Source organism: Cyprinodon variegatus, unplaced genomic scaffold (assembly GCF_000732505.1).
Source record: "Cyprinodon variegatus isolate N-32 unplaced genomic scaffold, C_variegatus-1.0 Scaffold27, whole genome shotgun sequence".
NCBI classification, from domain to species: Eukaryota; Metazoa; Chordata; class Actinopteri; order Cyprinodontiformes; family Cyprinodontidae; genus Cyprinodon; species Cyprinodon variegatus.
In genome coordinates this window covers 1171758-1191977 of record NW_015150480.1, presented here as the reverse complement: position 1 = coordinate 1191977, position 20220 = coordinate 1171758, and the positions used below count along the sequence as shown (strand labels likewise).

At 37.4% G+C, this 20220-nt stretch overlaps 2 protein-coding genes across 3 annotated transcripts in view; one reads left to right on the top strand and one right to left on the bottom strand.

Moving 5' to 3' along the window:
* The window catches only part of tfb1m (transcription factor B1, mitochondrial), a 52660-nt gene extending 49720 nt beyond the window's left edge, over nucleotides 1-2940 (bottom strand). The window contains exons 1-2 of one of the 2 annotated variants that reach the window (XM_015396645.1): nucleotides 2890-2940; nucleotides 464-610 (exon numbers count right to left, since the gene is read on the bottom strand). In XM_015396645.1, the coding sequence (XP_015252131.1) occupies nucleotides 464-596 (133 nt within the window). In that variant the 5' untranslated portion in view covers nucleotides 597-610; nucleotides 2890-2940. Of the gene's footprint in view, nucleotides 1-463; nucleotides 611-2885 lie in introns of both variants that reach the window. The other variant, XM_015396652.1, reaches the window with a different exon arrangement.
* A 12444-nt stretch (nucleotides 2941-15384) lies between these two features.
* The window catches only part of LOC107099007 (filamin-A-interacting protein 1-like), a 28781-nt gene continuing 23945 nt past the window's right edge, over nucleotides 15385-20220 (top strand). Inside the window, exon 1 of the mRNA XM_015396935.1 lies at nucleotides 15385-15801. The gene's annotated coding sequence lies outside the window, so the exon portion shown is untranslated. The remainder of the gene's footprint in view (nucleotides 15802-20220) is intronic.

The window sequence follows — 20220 nt, the reverse complement described above, 5'->3', positions numbered from 1 at the left end:
ATATTCAGTTTTAAGGCCGATACAGGCCGATACCGATAGGGGGCCGATTATATCGTGCATCCCTACCATTATATGGTCTGAGCAGTTCCAACAGCGAAATAATATTTTAAGGCAGGATGGTAATCTGGATAAAGTTTTTAGGTGGACTTTCTCACTGAAAAACATATTAAAACTACTTTTTACCCACTGATCACAGCAAATATAGCTGCCATTGTTACAGGCAAAGAAATTATAGGGTAGCTCCGCCCAACGCGCATCAGACCCGCTTTTTTACTGTGCAGCTAGAGCAGCAAAGCTCCTTCAGCCACGCGTCAGAACTAAACTTGTACAAGCATCAAAAATAAAGCAACAAGCGCTTTTTTGCTGCTCTTGCTGCTTGCGGCCTGAATGTAGCATAACTGCTTACTGGGAACAATGACAGCAGAAAAAAAATAGAGGTTGCAAATACGGCAGAGAGACTAACCTGTGAGCTTCAGGTCCAGCAGAAAGTTCTGGGAAAGCTGCTTCTCTGCTCGCAGGTTGTACAGCTTTATCAGCTCGCTCACGGAGGGCAGCGGAGGCAGGCGCAGAGATCCCACTTTTCTTGAAGCTGCCATTGTGCAAGACAATACTGGACAAAGAAAATCACATACAAAGATGAGCAATCCCACTCAAACTATTCATATAGCTGACATGTTAATGTCACACCGGAGTTATACTGTATACTGTTATACAAAAACTATGTACAAATAGGAAACCATTATTCTACATATTTATTGCCCAAAACTTTCTGTATTGTATAGAAGTGATATGTGAAAAATATCACACTACTCAAAATATTTTCTGTTTACAGATGATGTGTTTTTTTTCTGTAAGAAGGAAAATCCTAACACGCTTTTGCTACCATATTTGTTTGATTGTTTTGATGAAACATAAAACAATGCTTTGACTTAAACTACCACTGAATATGACCTTTGTTTGATCATATTTAAAACACGAAAACATTACTTACAGGTTATATTTTTTTAAAATATTTTTCAAACAAAAAAAAAAAGTTTTCAAATAAAGAATGAGATTTTGATCAGATGGGATGTTTTATTTGATTTGTAAATGTTATAAATTAATGTTTTCCTAGGGTTAAAATTGAGACTTATTTGTTTTCATTGCATCAATTTTATTATGTAGATGGAGGAAGAAACTGCAAGAATCAGCAGAGAAGCGGCCCTGCACATCAGGGATCATAAGACTGATCTTAAATAGTAAGACTGATTTTAAAATAACTGGTATTTCCCTTATAACCAACCAAACAAACAAATCTAATGGTGGATCTTTTATATCATATCAATTTGTTTTTAAACGGAGTGGCAATAATCAAATTGAATGAATAGTTGTCAATAGTGTTGCATCCATACCGATACCAGTATCGGATGGAGCCCTGATCCAGCACTAAAATGGAGGTATCGGTATTAGCGAGTACCAACAAATAGGGCACCGATACCATTTTAAGAGCCAAAAGTTTATTCAACTATTGTCACCCATTCAAGGAAGGCAATAAAAAGTTCTACTGGATTTGCTTTGTATTGAGGGCAGATTATACTTCTGCAACCGCACACATCAAATGTCTCTTGGGTCTGGTCGAGAACCATTTTTGTTGGTGTGATTCTGCACCGTCGGCCTGGAATTTCTAGGGACGCACAGCAGTTTCCCGCCAAAGCGGGAGGGGGAGCCTATTCAGGAACTCGCGAGAACTTCGGCAGATGGCCATGAGAACTTCGCGCCGGCGGGAGTGTTTATCTTCCAAAACAACAATGGAGCATCTGCAAGATATCACAGTCACGGAGATGGATCTAGAGTTGCGAGACATCGAAGAGGAACAGGTTCTGTTAATGGAGTTGGCAAAAAAGACAGATTAAGCTTTTGTTGTAGTTTTCCATTGTTCTTCGGGTTTTAAAAATGGCGCGCCCTGGCAATCAAGAAGGACGACCATACAGACAGCCGGAAAGGCATACCGAGGGCCAATCGCAGCTGCTTTTTGTCTGCGCATTTCCGCTTGAGGTTTGCGGCCGTCCAATGCGTAGTCAGGATTTTGTTTTGGTGCACGACGATGGTTGCAGAACCTCTGCGCGGGGGCGTGGTCACGCACAGAGACAGATTGGACGGTTGCGGAGGCTATGCGTCAGAAGCAAAAATTGGTCTTTAGTCTTTTTCCTGCTTCACAAAGGTAGGCAGCAGCTTGACAAAGCCATGATGGCATTATTTTACATCCAAGTAGTATGCAGTTCTTCATATATATATACACAAACATCATTTTCAAACAGATGGTATCGGTATGGTATTGGCCGATGCTGCACAGCCAGGTATCGGTATTGGGGCCGAAAAATGGCATTGGTGCAACACTAGTTGTCAATTTAATTTGAACATCTTATTTTAAACGCTTTGGAACAAATTCTCCACCTAGTTTTTGAATAAACAAAAAAAACATCCATTTAAAATAGATAATAAATAGTAATAGATAAGAACCACCAAGGGGTACTATGACATCATAAGCTTTATCATTTAACAACTTGTTCCATAACTGCTTTTTGTCACCAACAAGGTAACATGATACTTTTTCCTTTTTACTCTTAATATTAGACTATTTACGTTTCGTCTATGTTTCTTTTAAAGGATAAATATAAAGGAGTAAAACTGAGTCTAGCTCAAGAATGTAAAGAACTGGACCGCTTTTGGCAGCTGGGACCCAAGTTAGCATTTTCAGCTAATTGGAAGCATATTTGTCCACGAGGAAGCGGTCATATATGTTAACGACACACTTAAAACTCACAGTTATATTGGATAAAATGATTTACGTTACACTAGAACAGAGCGGAATGATGACACAATGATGAAACTACTAAATTGTTTACCCACGTTTGTCCCCGATGTCCCGTTTTTTCTAGGGTGCATTTCCTCATACGTAACAGTGTTGACGTCCAATCAGCTAACAGGAAGTATTTTTTAACCAATGAAATAAAAGGAGGCGCGGTTTTATTTCGTCCTTGAGTTTCAATGTTGATGTAACGTCGCAAAATAGCCAGCAGAGGGAGACATTTATCTCTTTATTTTCCTGTTGTTTCCAGGGTGAGATTCATATTTACAGGCAATCGGCTTAAATAATAAGCAAAACATACAAATACAACAATTTTGATAATCTTTTTAAATACATGAAAAAATATAATGACAATTATTTTCTTATGACATCGATTGTTAAAAGAATAAAAAAATACTAACTAATGAGGTTGTTTGTGTTGTCACTAAGCCATTGTTCAATTGTCTTTTTGGAGCCTTTTCACACTCCAGTAAAATCCACCACTTTTATTTAGTGGGCCAGAAACCAAACATATTTTAGAAAAAATCAGGGCATCAAATCACTGTTTTTTTTTTTGTTTTTTTTTTTTGTTTGTTTTTTTTTGCAGCTGAGCTGATTTTCAGTAATCCTCTTCAATTTACAGTTCTACAAAACCATAAAATGTCAGATTTAAATAAAAATTTAAATCTTTTAAATCTACAGCACAAGAAATGCTAAATCCAGAAGCAGAGAGCATTTATTGGAAATTAAGAAAACAACTTGCAGCAGACCTGAACCTATTATGTTGTTTTTCCAGAAACATAAGGAATGTTAGTGTTCATCCTGGAGTGAAAACATTAATCAATCTGTCATGATCTGACTAAAGAAAAAGAAAAAAAGTTTTAAAAGGACGACAGATGTCTGCATTCAATGTGATAAAATCTGATGCAGTGAAAAAATACAACTTTTCTATTTATTCAGCCGTGCATCCTCTCATGTATTTTCTTTTTATTACATAAAAAGAAGTTTGCTAATCCTAACTGAGCTTAAAGATGCTAAATATGATTTAAATTCTGATAGCGAGAACAGAAATGGTAGTGTGTATTTTTATATAACGTTAGTTTAATATCTGATGTAATCATTGATCGATCATTTAACTTTTTTTTTTTTTTTTTTACTCTCCAACCTTGGATTGCATGAACTGTATTTTTTTTTTTCTGGCTAACGCTCTAGTGTTGGTTCATCTGTTTGTGCTGGGGCCAAACTGATGTAAATTGTTTTCTCATGTTCTAAAGAAAAACCTATTGCATTTCAAACAATGTATTATGATTAAAGTACATTGCTGCCATTTGGAAAGAAAATCAATGCACCTTAATTGTCATTTTAAAACTTGTAAAAAATCTGTCTGATCTGTTTGTGTGAAGTGTGGCCTAAGTATTTTTGTTAAACTGGGTGATGCACAGCTGTTGTTTGGACTGAGCCCAACAGCTGTGTGGTCTCTCCTCTTTACTCCTGCTAGGGCACAGACGGCTGCGCTGGGTTTGGAAATACCCACCGCCTTCACTGCTTGGCAGATGACTGAGACTTTTGTGTCTGGCTGTGGCTGACCTTGGGATGCAGACACTGAAGAGGGGAGATAAAAAAAAAAAAAGCTGCTTGAACTGGCTGCTGGGGCAACCACTTTACACCAGTCATGAATTATGATATACATTAGAAAGTATTGGATCTTTTTTTTTTTTATAAAAAAAAAAAAACTGTTTAAGTCACTTCCTCTGTGTCTGTCTGTAGCATGAGTTCAAGAAACAGGAAATGAGAAGCAAGTAATTAACATTTCTGGGTTGGTAAGTCATCACAAATAGCAAGCCATTAGAAAAAACAAAAACAAAGAAAGAAATACAAAAGAATATATAATTTCTGACCCAAACAGACTCGCATCAATAAACACAAAAACCACAAGAGAGAAAACGCCCATATGCTCAGCCTGTTGGTATTGCTATGACGATAATCACCTGCTGAGTCTCTGTTTTCCCCTTATGTAGTTGAATGTGTTATGGATGATTCAACAAGTTCAGCAGGGTTAAAAGCCCCTAAAATGAAACCAGATGTATGTGATTATGAATGTTCAGTTTACTATAGAAACTCCCAGCTAAATTGTACTTTTAAACAACAAGGACTTTGCATTCAAATTGCTGTACAATCATTATGGCGAATGAGACACAGCTTGCAGTATTTAAAAGGTTATCCTGGCAGCTGGATATATTTGGCTTTAATGCATGAATACTGATATAACTCCATAACTGAGTGATCTATCACTTGATTCTGAGATTTCATCTCCTGCTAAAAGCACTAGTTTGAAGGAATATTGCATGATCATATAATTAATTTCTCATATGAAGGCTAACATATGTACATATATGTAAATAAATGTATATTTATTAGTTTTGAAAATGACAGCATACTTGTATATGGAACAGAAACTTTGTACTCTAACCTTTTTGTTAAAAAAAACAAAAAAACATCCCTTGTCACCGGACCACATAAATGTAGCTGTGGTGCTTTAGCATTGAAATTCCTGTGGTGATGGTTGTAATCCAGTGATACATGTTCAGTGGTATTTTACTGGCTGTCTGAGATTTGTTGGTCTCCTTTCTATGTTTCCATAATTTACTTTGAGACGTTTTGCATCCTGATGGACAGTCTTAACTTTTGGTCATGTTATGAACAAAAATGAATATGAAAACATTTTTCTCTCATTAAATATGTAGAATACAAACAATCAAATAACACAAAACTAGTAAAACCTCACAAACATACAGCAGCTTGAATCTATTTGATCACACTAATTCCTTTACACATATTTCTATTGTATCTTTAAAGTGTTTCCAAGCATTTTCTTTTTTTTCCTTTGAAACATTTGAGACTTCAGGTGCTTTCTCATTTATTTTATGTCAAGTTTATAAAGATGATCATTCTGTGCAGGAATGTGAACAAATAGAGAACAAAAAATGCACACAAGTAAGTCTGAAGACTAGAAAACATGCAAAATATCTACTTTTTTTTACATACTTACTTGTCCTTCAGTTGTTCGTTTATTGGTTCATAGTTTAACTGCACACATTGTCCATATTTCTACTGGATTCAATCAAAGACTGAGAAGGAAGAGCGAGCAAAAAAGATCCAATTTTAAATCTAAAAACCTTTCAACTCTAACCTATTTTTAAAACTCTTGCAATTTCTATGTACATTTTTTTGAGCATAATCTACATGTGAGTTTTCAGCTCACACATACGTTTTTATCAAGGAAGCGTGTCCAGGATTTTTATTAGTAAAGCATTTTATTCATAACAAATAATATCAAGGACTGTATTTCTAAAATTCAAGTTTGATATAGACTTTGGATTTCCTGCAATCCCCACAGGCTCAGTCATACTTATTGGATAAATGTAGTTTTGGAAGTCGACCCGGACCACACAGCTCTCTTAGCAACAATCCAGGAACCATCATTATTTAAACCAAACATAAACCTTAAGATCCGGGTACAACAGTGTCACAGTGAAGCCAAGTTTATATTAAATCATTTGAGTGGGAGCTTATCAAGAAGGAATCCTCTGCTTCAAAATCAGCCAGATTGAAATTTACTGCTACCTACATGAACAAGCTGAAGGTTCTGTGAGGGTCCCTACTGAGATCACTGGCAACAAGGACAAGAAGTGGATTTTCAGGATTAAAGGAAACACAAGAAGACTGCACTCAGGATAAAGCATGGTGATAGAACCACCATCTGGCAGTTTTGCTGCCAGTGAACACTATCATTTCAGAAAGTGGAAGGAACAAAAGAAAACAGCTATCTGCAAATTGTTTAACTTTATCTCTAATCTGCAAGGAGTTAAAATATGAACTGCTGGATTAAAGAAAATCTACAATAAATCCATATTTATGTAAACAAATATTATTTAGAAAAAGTTCAAACACAACCAAAATGTTTGAATGTAATATATCATTTAGCAAAACTGAAGAGCTTCTTCAGTGACAGACTGCTGCACCCTAAATGCACCAGGGAGCGTCATCACAGATCCTTCCTCCCAGCAGCTATAAGACTCTATAACCACCACGGTTCCCAACAACCTCAATTAGATGTTAAATTCATGCTGACTCTGCCTTTTTTTTAAAAAATCTTTGTCAGTTAAATTACATGCTGCTATTTTCAAATATCCATTAATATAAAAATGTCCATAGCTGTATATTGGTTATTTATTCTCCAGGTGCACAGTTTTTATATTGTTAAAACACTTTACAGTACATTATTTCATTTGTTTATTTCTGAACTCTTCACTATTGTCTTATTTTTATACACCTTTCTAACGTCAACATGTGAGTGACCATTTTCTCTATAATCATTTTGCTGCTGTAAACACTTGAATTTCCCCATTGTGGAGCAATAAAGGGAGTTTCTATTCTATTCTCAGGGGTAGATTTACCATTAGGCAACACTAGGCAGTTGCCTAAAACTCTGTTTACATGTATGGTTAATATTTTTGCTAAAATGCCATCAGAATGCTTATAATATTAAGTTTGTCTAAGCCCCTCCTTCAGTGTCCACCATATTGGATCAGTCCATTTGCTGCACATGTTCAGAAAGGTCCAAACAGTCCTTTGAAAACAAACAGTGCAAAGAGCAGTGTTGCCAACTTAGCACTTTAGTTGCTATATTTAGCAACTTTTCAGACCCCTCTAGCACTTTTATTACAAAAAAGCGCCTATCGCCAAATCTAGCGGCTTTTTTCTGCAACTGGAGACTACATACGTATAGAAGCAGCGAACTCTGCTCTCCAGAGCAAGTAGATTGGTAACCCCGCCTCCTGCTCTCCTCTATCTTGTCTGCTGTCATGATTCATGCAGCTGTTATTTCATCCAAATGAAAAATGGAGAACAGATAAGCAGATCATGGCTTGTCTACAGTGAAAAGAAGGACTGTTATTTACTTTTGCACTTGCCTTTTTGGAAACACATGAAGGAGCAATCAGCTAAGTGAGCTTAGTGCTTGGAAAAAATATTTAATTCCTTTTGAGACAGCATGAAAAGTCAGCTGAGTATAAAACATTGAGAGGAAAACAACAAGAAAAGGGACAAGAAGAGAGGGACAAAACCTAGAACAAATTTGTATGTCTATGCTATTAAATTGTATGTACCTGTATAATGGATCTGTTTCATGCTTTGTGTTCTCAATTCAGAAGGCCTGCTGCCTGTCTTTGCCCAGGGCCCCAAATTTCCTAAATCTGCCTCTGTCTATTCTATTCTATTCTATTCTATTCTATTCTATTCTATTCTATTCTATTCTATTCTATTCTATTCAGGTCCATTCAGGCTATACCCTCCATAGCTTTTTTGGAAGTTTTTCCTGATGTTCCTGGATGATCCCATACTTATTTCCAGGGACACATAATTGGTTTGTGGAACTACAAATATTTACATTCTCTTCAGTTAAAAAAAAAAATCTGTCAGAGTACCTTCTGCATCTTGATTGCCCATCCTGTATATCTGTCTGTTTCCATTTTACAGTAAATTTTAGGGTAAATGTCATACTTATTGCTCTATTAAACATAAAAGGACAAATACAAAAAGATTTTGACATCTTGGCTAAAGTAATTTAACTGCTTTTGACAGTTAAACACATGAATTGTATAACAGTCATATCAGGACATATGAAAGGCAGCCTGTTTCAATAAGCCATGCAGGGTTCTGTGGATTTTTAACTCACATTTTTAAGAACTTTGAAATGATCAATTAAGTTTTTAGGAGTGAGGAGCCAAGTAAAGGAAACTCATTTGAAATTCTGAAATATCAATCTTCTGGGGAGTGAACCAAAGATGAAAACTGTTGTTATGGGTTAACCTTTAATGTTTAAATGAAAAAGGTGTGTTACTTTCCCCTCAGTTTTCACACACATCCTTAGCAGACACCAAGCGCATACATTAAAAAGAAATTACATCTTGTAGGTCCCTAATTTACATGAGTATTACCTTCTGAACTGGGTGATAAAGGTTATTTAACATACAATGTTAATTTCTTCAGATAAACCGTTACATATTTATGAAATCAATCTAGAAAGATCCACAACATTAAATAAGATGTATTTCACACCAGATCTTCTCATCAAGCCTTCAATGTGCAATGCTAACAAGTTTGGCGAGAATTAAGATTTTAATTGGCTTCAAGCCATTTTCTAAATAGAAATGTTATTAATCCCTATATAGAAGCAGGCCAGGAACACTATGTTCTCTTTATTCTATATCTAATCTAATCTCACTCTGCTTGGACAGCTCGTTAGTGTCTGTCAGCACAGCCAAAACTGAAAATGACCCATGAGAGGCAAGGTGATGTCCGAAGGGAACGAGGTGGAGTGAAGGTTCAGTTGTTGGGGTGTTTTGCAAGAGGTGCAAGAGTTGTATGGGACCGTTGTCATTACATCAGCACAGAGAAATGCTTTGTAAAACAAAGGCCTTTATATTTTCCCCTTAACAGAATGAAGGGTTGTGTTTTTTGCCCTCTAATGTATGACCTAAAGGTTTAAACAAAGACATGCACTGAAGCTTTCAAGCAGTTGGGTTACAATACTCCTTGCAGAATCAGATGTTAGTCATTCAGATTGCATCATGAAAGCAAAGAAGCTGCTTTAACCTGGAAGGTTCCTAAAGGATTTCAGGATCCATGGAACACTGAAAAAAACAATGCAACTGCTTTCCGCATTTACTTAATCGTATTTAGCTACTTTAACACAATTGTTTTATACGACGGAGTATTAGGGCCAGGTTAGAGATTTTTCTTCTATTTCGAGAATAAAGTCTTAAAATTATGAGAATAAAGTCGTAACATTACGAGAATAAAGTTGTAAAATTATGAGAATAAAGTCGTAAAATTGTGAGAATAAAGTCGCAACGAGAATAGTCTTAAAATTGCGAGAATAAAGTCGTAACATTATGAAAATAAAGTCGTAAAATTATGAGAATAAAGTCGTAAAATTACGAGAATAAAGTCATAAAATTACGGGAAAAAAGTCACAAGAAATGTCGAGCATTATGTGACGTTGTACTTTGGCTTTGGTTTGACAAATAAGAAAATGTCAAAGTGGACTCAGGTTGATGTTTGGTGGTGCTTGTTGGCCGTCATATGCTGGCTGGAGTTCGAAGCTTTCTTTCTGAAATGGGTTGTTGTATGATGACTTCATTCTCATAACAATATAACTTTATTCTCGCAATATTACAACTTTATTTTTCGTAATATTACAACTTTTTAAAAATTCAATTCAATTCAGTTTATTTATATAGCGCCAAATTCACAACACATGTCATATCAAGGCACTTTACAGTTCAACCAGATCATACAGTCAAATTGATACAAAGTTTTCTATCTAAGGAAAACCAGTTGATTGCATCGACTCANCCTGGAAGGTTCCTAAAGGATTTCAGGATCCATGGAACACTGAAAAAAACAATGCAACTGCTTTCCGCATTTACTTAATCGTATTTAGCTACTTTGACACAGTTGTTTTATATGACGGGGTATTAGGGCCAGGTTAGAGATTTTTCTTCTATTTCGAGAACAAAGTCATAACATTACCAGAATAAAGTCATAAAATTACGAGAATAAAGTCGTAACATTACGAGAATAAAGTTGTAAAATTATGAGAATAAAGTCGTAAAATTGTGAGAATAAAGTCGTAACATTACGAGAATAAAGTCCTAAAATTATGAGAATAAAGCCGCAACGAGAATAGTCTTAAAATTACGAGAATAAAGTCGTAACATTATGAAAATAAAGTCGTAAAATTATGAGAATAAAGTCGTAAAATTACGAGAATAAAGTCATAAAATTACGAGAAAAAAGTCACAAGAAATGTCGAGCATAATGTGACGTACTTTGGCTCTGGGTTGACAAATAAGAAAATGTCAAAGTGGACTCAGGTTGATGTTTGGTGGTGCTGGTCGGCCATCATATGCTGGCAGGAGCTCGAAGCTTTCTTTCTGAAACGGGTTGTTGTACGATGACTTAATTCTAGTAACATTATAACTTAATTTTTGTTATATTACAAATTTATTTTCATAATATCACAATTTTTTTCCACAAAGTGAATCCAGTAGAACTTTTTATTGCCTACCTGGAATGGGTGACAATAGCGATAGTTAACACTAGTGAGTGTCAGGAAAGAGGGGCTGTGTTCAAGTGACATACAAACATCAAAATGGTATCGGTGCCCTATTTGTTGGTACTCACCGATGCCAATACCACCATTTTAGTGCTGAATCAGGGCCCCGCCCGATACTCTTATCGATATTGGTGCCAAACAATATCCATAGTTCTAATCTTGCTCATTAAAATCCCACAAAATTGCATCATCAGGGTTTTATAGGTGTGGTCTTTAATCAAAATGCCCTTCTCATGAGCTTATTTACTGGTAGATCTTCCTCTTCATTTATAGTGAGGTTTGTTAGATAAACAATGAATTTCAGTTTGTTTTTACAAACGTTGGTTCTTGGTGTGAAAGATCTTTGTGCTTCTAAAAGCTAAGATGCACAGACAAAGGAAATAGGTATACCTCTTACAACAGACTCACCATTGTCTTATATATTGTTTCTAAGTTTTGAACTAGCAAACAAAACATTACATCAGCACCACACCTAGGTGATCTAATGATTCCGCTTCAACATAACCCCTCTTGAGACACATATTCGAAGCAGAAGAAACCAAAACACATGCGTCTGTGCTCATCTGACTTAACTTTGTTTGCTTTAGTTTCCACTTAGAAATAAACATTTCATTCTGAGCATGCGGTGTTTCCCTCTGGTCACCATACAAAACCTTAACTGAAGGGAAAATACAGACTGTGGTGCACTCCCTTGACTTCTTGCATTATGTAACCACAGCACCACAAAAATCCCCAAACTGCAAATTATAACATCGGTGCATAGTAATGTAAGATTAAAAAGTAGAGAGTATATGACCGTTTAGAAATCCGAACAAATTTAAAAAGAATAACAGATAACACATAGCAGAGAAGGTATAAAAATAGTTAAATATTTTCAGTTGGTGTCTAAACATAAATGGTATTTTGTTGCACCAGATGCTGTTGTTAAGGTTAGTATGATATTGGGGGTAATACGTTTTACCAGAGTATCTATATTTATCTACCAGCGTCTCATTTACACATAAGCAAGCAGATGTTCATCCAGGTCACTATAAATAATGTAATAATCATGGTACTAAAAGTATTCATTTTTATCCTTAGATCCCCAAAGAATGCTAATCCAAATCTTTAAAACATTTTTATTTTTTGACAATTTGATGCTTTTACATTTTCTCCATTAAACAGCTTGTCTGACGTCATCATTGGATATGCTCAGAGTAGACGATTAAACCATGTTTATCTTTTTTTTTTTTAGTTATTTCTTTCTTTAGATTACGCACTATATACCATAATGTTAACATGAAATGAAAAAATAACTCAAAAAGACTAGATTTATGTTTAAATCCAAAGCCGAAAAGTTAGCTCATGGAAGTAGCGTAGGCTCCCATTACAGGCACAGATGAGTGATAAAATGGAAAGGATTTTACTGTATTTATTTCCTCAGGAAATGTCTTATTAACCTTATTATCACGCTTACTATTTTTAAGAAGGGAAAAAAGTAATTTAGGCCTTTTTTACAAATTTAAATCGAGGACGACCTTGAAGTATTTCTTGTTGCCCAAAAGAGCTGATGGTATGCTACCGATACCGATAGGATAGTGACAGTAGTGACACACGGCTCTAGTGGGCGCCATCATCTTCCAACCACTTCCAGTCTTCTTCTTCGTCTTTTTACATGGAAATAAGGACTAGTTGTAGATAATGTGGCTCATAAGACGTGAAAATGAGAAATTCCATTACTGTTTGGCAAAATATAGGTCATAAAAAAGGACAGATGGACCCAGTATTGAAGGTGAGACACTCAGTAGGAAGGTTCAAACCGTTTATTAAAATAAACAAAACTGTGGAGCTGAAGACCACAGCGGCTGCAGGGGGGCGGGGAGCAACCCATCTCTGACTCTCTGGAGGGCGAAACACAGGTAAGTGACCATGATCATCTGACAAGGGATGATAACATGAGGGACTCACTTACCTGGTTTCACAGTTCAGTCCATCTCCTTGGAAAGGGGTGTGATCCAGGCAATGGGCTGCCAACCAGACGCGGGGTGCGACACCCAGAATGTCTGAGATGCTGCAACCCCGGAGAACAAGCAGGAGGCCGGTCCAGGTCAGGGGAAAACAGAGCAGGCAGGAACAGTCCAGGAATTCAGGAGTCCTCAGCTGATCAGAAGTTACGATCCAAACAGGAACAGAGGGAAACAGGGTTCCAGGAATCCACAGAGCGTGAAAGCTGGTTGAGAAGCAGAGGGGCCCAGACAGACATGCACAGATGATGACAGGCAGGCTGAGATGCAGGCTCAGTGTTTGAGGGAACAGAGACAAGACCGTGTACCAGGATTTCAGCAGGACTTTAAACTGGTCTCCTCCTTGGAGCCAGATTGAGGGAATAAAACTGACTTTCGCAGAGTTCTGAGTCAAAACCCCGAGGGGTCCATGGAGAAGGACCGGGACACGATCAGGAGACAAGACAGACACAAAAACCCTCTCAATCCACTGGCTGCCAGGAACCAGGACACAAACCTTGGAACTAAATTAAAACTAACTAAACAGACCACAAAACACACAAAAAAATTATCTGGCTCAGGCTGAGATGAATATAAAGCTGAAACGGTGCTGGATAAGATGAGAATTGATTAGAAACTGGGTAGAGTAAGGCAGGTGAGAAAAATGAACAATTAAGGTGAGCTATCAGGGCAGATCATGACAATATATGTATTTTGATTTGATCTAATTACCACATCCCAGCTTACATTTTTCTTTTTTTTTTAATTGTAGTGTTTCCATTTAGCTAAATTATTTGGTATGTAAAATTTGCTCAATTTGTTGGTAAATGGAATCACAGCTATTAGGAAGGTTTTTATTGTGGAAGGGGAACACATTTGATATAGCTAAATCAAAGTGAACACCTGACAGTTTCATGAATTCACTTTTATCATCAATAATCTGTAATAGAAACAGCTTAGATAATTTCTAATATCTTACTCAGATAGCAATTTTAAAATGCTGCTCTAATTCTTGTCATTTCAACCTTTTCCAAGCCTTCAGGTTGGGAATTTTATTTTTACATATTGGATGAAAAAAACCAGAACAGATGTGGATATGATCTAAAGTGAATGGTTACCATATGTCTTTCAATTCAATTCAATTCAGTTTATTTATATAGTGCCAATTCACAACACAAGTCATCTAAAAAGCACTTTACAGTTCACTAGATCATACAATTAAATTCATTAAAAGTTTTCTCTCAAAGGAAAACCAGTGGATTGCATCGACTCATTGACTCAAAGGCAATCCCTCACACTAAGTATGCTTGTAGCGACAGTGGAGAGAAAAAACTCCCTTTTTAAGAGGAAGAAACCTCCAGCAGAACCAAGCTCAGTGTGAGCGGCCATCTGCTGAGGCCTGCTGGGGTTCAAGGAGACAGAAGCAGAGATACAAAAAGCAACTGTAAAAGGCCGCCCCGTCCAGGAAACACACAGCCAGGCAGACGAGCTCCAAGCCAGCTCCCATGTCAGAGGATGAAGAGAGCACATCCAGCCAGTCACAGTCAGAGAAACAGGATTACACTGGAAAACAGGCCAATCTCAAACATCTATAAACAAAGGTGTTGATGGCAGCAGCACAGCTGATATTTCTCTCCAGGATGGAGTCACAGCCAAATAGGAACAGACGAGGCGAAGCTACCATGGGATAAGCAGAGAGAGCAGAACGTTAGAGATTGAACCAACAGATTCTGCAGATTTTGAGAATAGAGATAGAATGAAGCAGAATGATGAAATAGGGGTCACTATGTCCTCCAGAAGTCTAAGCCTATAACAGCAGTTTAGAGATAGCTATAGTTAAAATGTCTTTCTTTAAAATACATTTTAACTTGAATTACCTGTTTTTTTAAATGAGTACAAGATCAGATAAATATGTTTTGATCCCTGTAGCGAAAACATAAATAAATAAGTTTATTGAAGGAAAGTTTGGTGTGTTTTTGCCAGACTGGTCAAGGAGCAAACAATGTCAACTGTTCCCGTTGATACAGAGCGCAATTACTGTACCTCAGCCACAGCTGGCCAAAATTAGATTGTTTTCAGCAGGCAGTACCAAAAAAGCAGCCAAAGCCTTGCAGAGTTTTACCGCAATCAGCCCTCCTAAGTACAGCAGCTGGCGGTCCCACTGTAGGAGCTCGGGTGGCTCCTGCTGTCACTGGACTTTCCCAGGATGACAGAACAGCGTTACTCGGTTCAGCTGTCACCAAGGATCGGCAAGAAGAGTTAGCAGGCCAAATCATCCAGCATGCAGCTATCCTCAGCTGCTAGCAGCACCCAAAGGGGATCAGTTATATATAGAGTCTGCCACTCAGTCTTATCACAAAGACAAGAGATCTGGCCTTGTGACAAACACCATCACACAGCACCTCTGCCTCTTCTCACGAGCAACGGCTCTTCCTAACAGCTCACTGAAACATCTCCACTGATCCCACCTCCTCTTTTTTTCTTTTCTTTTACACACCCATCAGCTGACTTCTAAATGGGAAAGGGAGGGAAGCAAAAACACGATGTTCGCCTTTAGTGTGAGGCAGAGCTGGGCAGACTGTGGGAGTGACTGGGAGAGTGAGGGAGGGAAGTTACAGTGCCTGTTATTGCTCTTTGCCATTCCCTTCATGATCTGAAAACAACAGAGAGGGAGAGAGCGGGATTGTGGAGCTTGGGATGGATCTTGGTTCCAAGTTGTAGGAGAATCTATAAGTGAAGCACAATTAAAAGGATATAAAATTGGTCTTTTGTTGAAGGATAACTCAGAACTGGGGATCCAACACCAGCAGGTAGGCTTACTATTTTGTTTTTTAACAATGAAACTGAATCTTTATCCTTGGTTTTTTTGCAGTAAATTGGAAATGAAAACAACTTCACATTAATAAGCCACTCTAAAGTTCTGGCAGACATCAGTTTCATTAAGCCAATAAAGACACTTTATAAAAACTCTGGTTCAAACTCTTCAGATGAATGAGAAGCTATTCACAAACCAAGAGCTTCATTGATATTTTATTAAGGTAATAGAAATTACAGCATTTTGAATTCATTTGCAATGATCTCCATAAGGCGAGTAGTTGCTATTGTATGACTTATGCGTTGGTATCAAGAGTGCACACGCAGAAAAGTCATGAATGAAACATTTCTGAAAGACTTGCACGTGACATCATGAATCAGACCATTTAGAGCAAAGTATTTTCTGATTCACACGTGGGAGGAGAGCGCGTAACTTTTCCAGAGAAAGCAGAGGTGGTTTGCTGAGTGTATGCTACATCATCTTCGATAATGATATGCACTTGTAAAAGCTCGAGACCTTTGCACCTCAACTCCCCCACACAGCCTCCTCTCCAGCTGCATGTAGCAGACGGAATGACAAGCAGCACTGCTGAAGCTTTGAAAAGTTGCTTGTTGTCACATAACTAACAAATTCCAATGGTTTGCTGGAGTCTAAATGACAAACCTAAGCAAATAAGCCCCTTAATTTGAATTGGCAGAACATTTTTAGATTGTTTTTGTTTCTATTTACCAATCTAAACAGAGAGCTTTGCAACTTCATTCAACTCCATTTAACCAGATACCTCTAAATAAAATCCAGCATAGCTTACTGCATTCAGATCACTCATCTTCCCAACACAGCCCACCTGTGTGTCATTTAATCTGTGTGTAAAAATAGCTGTTCAGTGAAGGCCCCAGACATTTGTTAAGGAACGTTAGAAAATAAACATTCTCACAAAGAGCAGGGAGAACAGTAAAGAGCTCAGTAATAAAGCTGTGGAGAAGTTTAAAGCAAGCCTAGCTTCTAGAATACTCACCCGATTTAAAATATCTCACAGAGAACTTCTCCATCTATCATTTGTAAAGAGAAAAGGTTAATACCTTCAATATAAATTGGCTGGCAAAACCAGTGAAGCAGCCAAGAGGATACATAGGAGCTGTAGAGATCCATGGCTGTAGAGTGGCAGGACCTCCACAAGTATAACATTCATGCAAGAGTGGCAAGAAGAAGATTGTTGAATGAAACCATATGCTGTGTAGTTTGCAACAAGTCAAACAGGGTAGAGCTTAAAAAAAGATATAGAGGGGTTTTGTCTGCTTCTGTCTCCTTGGACCCCAGTCGTCCTCAGCAGATGGCCGCTCACACTGAGCCTGGTTCTGCTTGAGGTTTCTTCCTGTTAAAAGGGAGCTTTTCCTCTCCACTGTCGCTACAAGCATGCTTAGTGTGAGAGATTGCCTTCGAGTCGATGCAAATCAACTGGTTTTCCCTAGATAGAAAACTTTGAATCAATTTGACTGCATGATCTGGTGAAGTGTAAAGTGCTTTGAGATTACATGTGTTGTGAAAAGGCGCTATAGAAATAAACTGAATTGAATTGGATTGTTTGGGTCTTCACACAAAGTGCAACGACATAACAAAGCCACACCAGTGGTGACACAATGTGGTGGAAGTATCATGCCTGTCAACGTCAGAAGAAAAAAACAGCTCATTGTGATAGAGATACCTTTAGAGACTGCAGAACACCTTTGATTAATATCTAACAAAACATATAAGAGAATGGTTCACATTAAAGCACTCATAGGAGAAAACGGCTAAGTCAACTTCAACTCATCTCTGTCAGACTTGAGAAATGTGCTGGTGAAGATTGTGAGTCATCCAGGTCAGAGTCATTCCAACAAAGTTAAAAAAAACAATCCACTGGAGTTGGTTTCCAAGTTTAAAGACGTTTCGCTTCCCATCCAGGAAGCTTTTTCTATTCAAAATCACTTCAGAAATGATAACCATACATGATCTCTATTTAAACTGGCTAAGCTTGTGTCATGTTATGCAGAAGAAATTGTAAAAATAACAGTTTTTAAAACTACAAAGATAGGACAGAAATAGACTAAAAGACTTGCTGCTGTAATTATAGTAAAATAAGATAAAAAGAGACAAAAGAGGATAAAAAGCAAAAATATATTGAATATAAAAAATATTCTGTGTTCAACTTCCATCCACCTCAGATCTGTCCTTCTTTGAGTTGATAAATTCTGTGAAGTCCAACTAAAATCCCTTTCAGTTTGAGGTTGCAAAGTCACAAAATATGGAAAGGTTTATGGGACATGAATACTTTTGTAAAGCTCTGCAGTCCTTGATGAGCTGCAGAAGGAGGACAGCTTTCATACTAAATATTTTCAGGGGATTGTAGTGACGCCAAAGCGAATTCCATTTCATCTGCATGAAGTCATCCTGGTCTCAGAGTAGACGCATGGCTCCTGGGAGTCGCAGTTTGTCAAGCAGTTACATCACGTCGTCTCGGGAAGCTGAAAAGAAAATGTCAAGTTCAGCAAGACAGGAGGATGGCTCTCACCCTCTGCAGCTTACATGGCCGCAGAGCACTCAGTATAGAAGGCATAAATCAAAACCCAGCAGAGCGATGTAGATATATCTCCTTTTAACATTTTTCTGCTTGTCTAAGCTTTGCTTAAGCAGAATTTGTGAAGTCCAATCAGCTAAATGGATGTCTGAAAAGACAGATTGGTAAATGTTTACCACCAGATGCTTATCAGCTCCATAGTGAAAATGAATCAGTCTTACTGTAAGCCACTAATGTGGACTCTCTTTGAACTGATACCAAGTTGGATCAGGCTTGGAAGTTTGCCACAACTATTGATTTAAGAGGCACTAAATCTATCACTGACTTACCTCATATCATTACCTGTGTGTCACCCAGGCATTTGTTTGGAAGCTGGCATAGTTTAGTTGTGACATATACTTTGCAAATTTTACTATCTTTCTAACACCACAGCTCAATTCAAATGAAACCATTCCGTCTTTCTGTAATCTTAATCCTCTTTATGATCTCTATTTTTTTCTTTTTACCTAATGCATGCGTTAGTGTGTTTAATTTATGTGTATGTTTTCTAGAGAGGGATGGGAGGTGGAGTTTGCTGCTGTTAGTGGTGGGGGTCCTCCCTATAGGTCTAAAGGGCCTCACCAGCAGCTGTTGGTGACACATGCGCAGCTCCGGTCACATCAGAGCCTCTACTCTTTAAATTCCAAACATACAGTTTAGACACATTTGGAGGTTTCGCAGAACAGCGGCACTTGCAACTCATCTTGGCCTCGGTTAAAAATAAGTACTTGAACTCCATAGCAACTCAAGATCTTCTCAAGACCATGTGATGTAAAGAATGTGTTGTAGCTCAAAACCGTTAAGATGAACTGTAATTAGAATAGAATAGAATAGAAAATCCCTTTATTGTCCCACAATAGGGAAATTCTGGTGGTTACAGCAGCAAAAAGATAGAAGAAATTGTCACTCAAATGTGGACCTAAGAAAATATGTATAAGAATGATATAATAGTGAAGAGTTAAAAGATAAACAACAAAATACTTTACTGTAAAGTGCAATATAAAACTGTGCACCTGGATAATAAATAACCAATATACAGCTATGGAGAGATATTTTACAGTACTGGATATTTGAAATAGCAGCAACATCAGAGATATTTAACTGACTAAAGTAGAAACTGTGCAAAATCAGCATGAATTTAACAACTTATTTAGGTTGTTGGGAACAGTGGTGGTTATAGAATCTAACAGCTGCTGGGAGGAAGGATCTGTGATAACACTCAGCCTAAGGTGCAGCAGTCTATCACTGGAGCTCTATGCATGCGGTGGGAGACATTATCTAACAAAGATGTTCATTTTGTAAGGATCCTTTTGTTTCCCAAATCCTGAACTGAAACCATGTATCATTAGATTATTTTCTGTAGACAGACGTCGTTTTATACTTTAAAGCCGCACATGATCAATAGTATTTTTCAGGATCCTATATGGCATTTCAGCAAAACCTGTAGTATCAAGCTGCTTATGGATTTGATGGCTGTGTTCTGTGTTGCAACATAAAAAAAATGTATCTGCCTTGCAAGGGATATGTTTTGTTTTTCACTTTTATGTCAAACTTATATGATTCAGTCATCAAGACTAATTTTAAAATCCGGCAAAAGTAATTAAAGTAAATCAAAATCAGGTTTTCAAATGTTTATTTCATTAATTAGGGTAAAGAAGAAAAGACAACCTGGTCCTATGTGGAAAAGTAATTGCACCCTAAACTAAATAACTTTTTTGTTATTGTTTTGTTCATGCTCTCAAATGCTTGCAGTAATTGCAAATCTTTTTTTGCCATTGTGGAAGAATCTGATTCATTTTTCTGTGTAGAAATCTGTATAAA